At 29.8% G+C, this 7,697-nt stretch overlaps 1 protein-coding gene across 1 annotated transcript in view; it reads right to left on the reverse strand.

The window, feature by feature from the left end:
• Positions 1–7,446, reverse strand: part of LOC127720890 (uncharacterized) — a 46,320-nt gene extending 38,874 nt beyond the window's left edge. The window contains exons 1-3 of the mRNA XM_052227632.1: positions 7,233–7,446; positions 6,540–6,582; positions 5,531–5,691 (exon numbers count right to left, since the gene is read on the reverse strand). Coding sequence (XP_052083592.1) covers positions 5,531–5,630 — 100 coding nt within the window. The 5' untranslated portion in view covers positions 5,631–5,691; positions 6,540–6,582; positions 7,233–7,446. The remainder of the gene's footprint in view (positions 1–5,530; positions 5,692–6,539; positions 6,583–7,232) is intronic.
• Between the last annotated feature and the right edge of the window lie 251 nt (positions 7,447–7,697).

Here is a 7,697-nt window from a genome sequence, read left to right on the forward strand (position 1 = left end):
TTTGATTCTCTCGAATAGTAAAAATGTTAGTTCAATGAGTGTGACAAAAAAAAATAACAACAGAATAGAGTACTATGGCTAAAAGTATAAAGAATAGAGAAAAATTGACTAAAAATTATAAGGAATAGAGAATAATGTTGTGCAGTGCTAATTTATTGAGAAAAGAGAAGGATGGGTAAAAAGTATAAAGAATAGAGACAAATGACCTTAAAGATTTAATAATATAGAAATGGAGGACACCCCATCCAGACCCTTGTTTATGTGAACAACAGTACCATTTTTTTGTTATATAATGCATATATGGTCATGAAAAATATTTTGAACAGATTTCAGGTATATGAAATATTAATCAGGAGGAAAGTATCAGTTCTGCCCCTCCTTCCATACTAAAAAACACACAAATTATATGTGATTGATTGTTGATTTTTAACGCCACAGTATTGGCAAGGTGTTGTGGCCAGGTTTTATTGGTGGTGGATGCCTGATTGCTCATATACTTTATAGTACAGCCCGAAGAATGCCCCCAGATTTGAGGGAATCTCAAATTTCACAACTGATTAGCTTCACAGTTTGAAGTCCTTGTAATTTATATATATCACTCTACCCAATAAACTGACCACAGATGTTACACATAGGTTATCTGATAAGAAAGTCAACATTTCGACATTTTCTGTCTTTACTTGAAATATAAATATAAATATTCTTCATAAGATTTTGACAATCTAGTCAGTGTTTTTTTTTTTTTTTTTTTCATTAATCATGTTCAGATACAGTTAAAGGAATGTAATATGAAGTTATGATTTTTTTTTATTAATTTTCCATTTTTTTAAAATTTAGAATATACCCATAATCTGTTGTCATTTTGAAGATTAATTTTCATTAGAAATGAATATTCTTAGTAATTTTCACATTTATTTTGATAAAATGTCATTTAATGATAAAAGGAAATTTCCTAAATATTTAAAAGAAATTCTTCATAGAATATTCATTAGGCAAAGACAATTTGGAAAAAGAATCCTCCTGTTTATACGCCTGTTTATGAGAGGTATTATGGTATACCGTTGTCCATCCATCCGTCTGTCTGTCCATCCGTCATAGATAACCACAGACCTTTGATTACAGCAATCCTAGTTCAGATAACTTGCACAAGGAGAGTTTGAATTCTCAACCTGAATGCAGACTTACTTGTGCATTTACTTTATGTTTTTGCTCTCATACTGATATTTTGTTTGTAATTATGACGTTTACTTACATTTAATATCATAAAATATATATTAATATCTATTAAAAAGATTGATATGTTATTATATAGTGATGAATTTAACTTTAACATGTTAAGATACTTCAGTAAATGAATAAATAAATAGAAAAATTTCTTTGAACATATGTTGCTGTATATGATTATGACCTCTTCTTATCAGACATATCATATAAAGTCATCAAAATAAATTATTTATTTACACCAGAAGTCTAAATTTTTTGTTTATTTTTATTGAAGGTTATATACATACTTTTGATTATTTAAGATTAAAATAAGAATAATTTCAATTTCAAAAAAATAATAACAAATATCTAAAAACAAACTTAAGTATATACATTATGGGATTTTCTCATGATTGAAGGCTTTAGTGTAGCATAAAATTGCTTATATCCACTCCATTTGATTTTTTGGGGATAGTTGTCTCATTGGCAATTATTTCACATCTGATTAGTTTCACATTAGTGAAATTAGAAACATTCAATTTAAATTAAAACTTGGACCACATAAGAATCAGTAGACAATTAAAATGTAAATTATAATTTCATATGACAACTCTAGAGAAGTTGGGAAATTATTTTCATTTAATATCCTATGCATAAATTATATATTTACAGATACATGTAACAATAGAAATAAGGAATAAAGAAGAGCAGGAAACATTTCCATTTTGAGGATTTATGGAACAGAGCACTATTTGACTTGTTTTTACTTTAACTTGGACTTTTTAACAATAATTATGCTTCTTAAATTTTAAACTTTATTGTTATGTGTTTGTTTTTTTTTACTTTCAAAGTATTTAAGTTGTATTAAATTTTGTTTATTTGATTGAAGCTTATTTACTTATAATTATTTAAGATATTATTTACATATGTTTCATTTCAACATTATTTTTATGCATTTGTATTTATTTATCTTTTAATAAACTTTTTTTTTCTTAACATTTTTATATTTTTACATATACAAAGTGAAACACCATAATCATTTTATATTGATGACATGAGGTAGATGTACATGAGACAATGCTGCTGCAATACAATAAAACATTCATAGATGCAAAGCAAGCACATTAGCCATATACATGTATGTACTGTAGTATTTGAGACATAAAAAAATATCAAAGATGTAAAAGGTCTACTTTAATGATTTATTAGGTGTGAAGGACTTAAACGGAGTGGTTTTAGAATCGTTCACTTCTCCCAGAGGTATCCTTGATGTCTCTCTAGTGGCCTCTCATGACATGACTTTTCACTGTTATATGCTTCCAGGGAGATTTTGAAGTGTGGTGACCCCTGCACCTAAATAAATCATTTTCAGCAGATACACATCTCTGTTTTCAGACTATTTGATGAAAAGTTTAAACTACTATACAAATTAGAAAAATGAAAACTGAGCAACTTGAACCCACAAAATACAGATGATCTCAGGTGCTCTGGAAGAGTAAGCAGATCCTGCTCCATGTGTAGTATTTAGAATGAGATGCCTAGGTGCCCTTTTCCTATATGTAATCACATGATTTTGCAAATTATTGTGTGCTTTTATTATTGCAAATTTGAAGAATGGAATAAAATGTGTAAAAAGTATAACTTTTGCAGAAAAATCAGCACACAGATATATGTATCTGATTTAAGTATAGATCTTGTGTCCAAGCTCTGTTTTCTTGTAATAAGCTTGGACACAGGATTTGCATTTTAATCAGATTAAAAGGTATCAGAATACAATTTATTATTTAGATACTCACCCACTCACATTATTTCAGTAATAAAAACTTTGCTATCTTTTCTGAATTTACAGTACCTAAACTTTCCATCATGATAGACCTCGAAAAAGATTAGTGTGAAATAAAAGTTGTGGGTTGAAAAATTAATATCAATGCAACAAAACAGGATCACCAAAATCAGAGTGAGACATTCATATACCATCTGCAAAGCAGACCTCAGAAGCAATATAGCTTTTTTTAATGCTCTTAATGGTCATATAGCTCTCGCTTATATTAAGACTTGTATGTACTAGGCATTGAGCATACCTGTTGAAGGTTAATCCAGGAAAGCCCTTGGATGCATTCAATTTAAAATATTTTTGTTTCATTTTCAATGAAGGAATAGTGTAATTAATGAATGCTATATTTGAAAAATACCATTGTTAATGTTAATTTCTTCAGCAGCAGCATATCTGGGTTGAACTATTTTTTTCAACTTTAGTTTTTCCTTGGGAAAAGTTGTTTTTAAAAGAAACCCATATTGACATGATTGACAATTGATAGAGGATGATAATTATAGGTAACAGTTTTAGCTTTCAACAATTTGCAAACCATTTTGTCAAGTATAAAGGACCTTATATAAAACAGCATGTGATAAAAATTCTAAATCCAGAACTAATGATAAAATAAATACAGCTACTATATATATATGGAAGAAAAACAAATTTGATGAATGGCCACTAAACTTTTTCAAAACAATTCTTTAAGAAAATGCACACACTTTGAAAACACAATGACAAATATTTGTTACCAGGGCCCAGACACACTTAAACATGAATGGTTAGTGTACAACAGGTTCCTTGATAAGGACAGGCAAAATACAAATGTTTGTGTGTTAACTTCCCACTTGCATAGTAGTTTTATTTATACAATAAGAACAAAGACTAAAAATCAAGTGAAAATTATTGACTCGTCAGATTTTCATGTCACAGTGGCAGGCAGGCAATATTTGTTGATTGATACTTTTAATATTTTTTAAATTGACAAGTTGACACATTTCAGGTAAATATTTACAGAAACAAAGAATGACTGTAATCATTAGACTTTAAAAAATGGCTTATTAAAACAGACATTAGCTGAGTGTTTACACTTCGCATTTGTGCAAGCTTTTCATTCAGACAATATTTTTTGCCCAACTGAAATTTCTTGAAAGTGGGAAAAAGAGGGGGGGCTTCCAGACAACTGAAGTCATTTATATGGACAAATTCATTCATAGAATAAACCAGTTTCAATGTACTACATAAATCTGTTATACACTGCAGCATAATTAAACAAATAATTAAATAAATGCAGAAAATTATTGAAACAAGGAGTCTGAGCAACATGAAAAAAATCAACAAATGACGGAGTAAAGCCTTCAACCTATCAACATTTTTATGTAAAACATATTAAAAATCCAGGAAACATCATCAAACTTCATTGTCTGAATCAATTTCGTGGTTAAAAACTGGTAAAATTGACATCATTTGCTCCATTTTGCAATGAAATAACGCCAAAAACGTTAGAAAAATGTTGAATTTTGACCTCCGGTTGAGGTATTTATTATGTAAACAAGACTCGAAGTGACGGGGTATTCTTTACATAGTCATGTGCCCATGTGTTTCTGGGTCACATTTATTTATATCTCCACCAATGAAAAGCTTTAGGATGCAATTGTGTCAGTTATTTTCAGACGGGGGTATTACCCGCGGTTTTTTGGAAACCAACGGAGGTAGTCTTTTGATTTATCATATTTCAATAACGAAGCACTTATTTTAATATATTTTTGGCAGTCGTGTGACAAAATCTATTCTGATGAAGATTAAACCGCAAATACTGTTAGATGATGAGTCGTTTTGATAAATTTATTGTCTGAATCATATGCTACGTTTTTGTTTAGACGCTGATTACAGCGCCACCTCGAAATTTTTAGATTATGTCCCCTTTCCCGCGTGACCACCGGAAAGAACTCTTCAATGTCACTGGCTTCCCCACTGAACAGTTTGATTAAATACTCCCATGATTATTCTATAATTCTTTTTTTTTTATCAACATCAAACAATTCCACTGAATAAAATTTAAAACTGCTTTTTAAAGTGTAATCTAATGTTTAGAACCACTGATCAATATTGATATTTCATCAATTATGTTTTTACTTGATAACTAGTTTAGTTTAATATATTTTATTGTTGAAACAAAAGGACAAACATGGTAGATGCAAGTTTTTCAACTTCATAACATTTTATCCAACTTGATAACTGCAGATGCCAGGTGAAATTAATAACTAATTTATTAATTATGGTCTAGTAAGCAAATATGTAAAGCAAAGCATCGCTTACTTTAAACTGGTTGTTTTCAATATATCCTGCTGTGTGAAAGAATTTCACCTTTAAACTTTGACCTAAAATTTTAACAAATTCGACAGGTAGATTGATTTATGCAAACAGCAATCGAGTTATAAAAGAATGAAATACTTTAAGTCAACGTAAAAACAAAGAGCTAAGTTGTATTCTTGGATGAGAACTTCTACTCACATGGGTTTAAGAATCCAGGAGCTTGGTCACAACTCTGTTGATCAACAACCACATCTCTGAAGATCTCAATCTCAAATTCACATTCATTATTTGGTTCCATGCAAACAGATATATTTAGAGTTAAGCTGAATGTGTCTAGAGAGGGTGTATCTATAATATATCTGAAACAAAGTGAGCAATCATTTTTTTAAAGTATGTTAAAACCTACTGGATTCTTATGACTAACCAACAACAAAGTTCTGAAGATTATAAAAATTTTAACTAGGAGAATGGACCAACTATGTTGACATTCTACTAGTTTCATTTGTTCTCTATGAAGATACAACAATATTCTCTTCATATTCCTACAGGAGTCTACTAAATTCATCAGGAAGACCTTTTAAATATTATGATTACTGCTGTCCAACTTTGAAGCTATTCGTGTTAATGTTCAGTTGTTCCTGCAAAGGGTGTGACTGAAATATTTGTTGGATGGATGAACAAAGACAAACAGACAATGTAATTGCAATACAGCCCCCACACCTAGATATCCCTTGGGTTATAAAAAAGTAGACAGAAATATCTTCTTCCTAATATTTATAGCAATCCTCTAGCGATTTATTGAAGATTATTCAGCGGGCGTAGACTATAAAATTTGATTTATAATTTACAAGGTAACCAGAAAAAAAGAAACAAAATCAAAAATCAAAATAATGTATGTACATGTATATTTGAAAAATAACATTTAGATAACAATTTATACATTTGATAACAATAATATAGTTACGGGTAGAAAATAGGGATGAGAACAGATTCTGAAATCATACTCTTGAATCCCTGTACTGTACTGCAGGATACTATTTGTTGAGGCAAATGATTCCAATCTATACCTGTACTTGGATAAAATGAATGTTTATAAGTGTCATTAGATGTTTGTATTTGACTACAATGAATGTGGATTGCTTAGTCTCAATCTTGGATCTAAAACCATTTTTTTAATGTATGAATAAAAGAAAATTGTATTACTTACTTTATATTCACTATTCCCAATAGTCCAAAGGTGTAAAAGTTACCTGAAAATACAAGTAATAATACTTCTTTCATACAATTTAAGCTACACATATCTTTAAGATTGAGTCAATCTCTTGATGATCCTTCTCTAGTGATTTCATTCCTTTGAAGCCTTTAAAGTGAGAAATCTGTATCTGAGAGAAAAAAATAATCGGGAGATATGACACATAGACAATTTTTACTTCTCTTTATTTCCTAGCTTTAGTGATTCCAATGTGTTTTTGGGTACAATGAAGAGAAAGCAGTTGTTTTGACTAACTTCTTAACCTATTATTGACAATCAGCTTGATTTAATGCTGGAAAGCAAGAAATATGCTACTACATGCATGTCTTTGGCTAGGAAGTCCATTTCTGTCCATCTAACTTCTCTTGTCCTGATTGCCACAAGCACTATCAAGTCACCCAGTTGTTTAAACAGCTGATTTCCATTTTTATCAAATTGTAATACATTGTTGTAAGTATCCATTTATATGTTAATATAATCAAAGACATAGACATTTTATTTCTTTATTTTCCTATCTGGCAGTAATTGTACAACACAACAATCAAGATATTTGTGCATAAAAACTGAGAAATACAGCTGGAAAACACAGAACTATAATTATACTCCTTTAGCACCTTTGATAACGGTTTCCTTAGATTTAAAACTTACCATACGAAAGTTCTGAGAACTTAAATTCATGATCTAAATTGTCAATTTCTAGTCTTAAGTTGTTTCTACATTGATTGATTCTGAACACTGTTGTAACTTTTGTGTTTAAGGTTGGAAGATTGACACAACAGTGTACACTCTGGCAATTTTCTGATATAATGCATGAATAACTACTATAGTGGTCTATTGGTATCACTTTTACAGCAGCATCTTTACATTCTGTAAATGAATAAGGAAAGCAGTCAGCTAATTATTTTCAGCAAACTGTAATTTAAAGCTGAATTCTGTATCATGATTTGTCTCTCTTATTTTTTTCCTATTTAATAGTACATTTTTGGGTCATAACCTGAGTGACAATACTGTTTTCAAATCCCAAGCAGATATTAACAAACATTTCCAATAAAATCCTTTATTTTATGTTTTCTAATTTAGTTGTAACATTCTATTATAGAATTGAGTACACAT

Source organism: Mytilus californianus, unplaced genomic scaffold, assembly GCF_021869535.1.
Source record: "Mytilus californianus isolate M0D057914Y unplaced genomic scaffold, xbMytCali1.0.p SCAF_11, whole genome shotgun sequence".
Classification (NCBI taxonomy): Eukaryota; Metazoa; Mollusca; class Bivalvia; order Mytilida; family Mytilidae; genus Mytilus; species Mytilus californianus.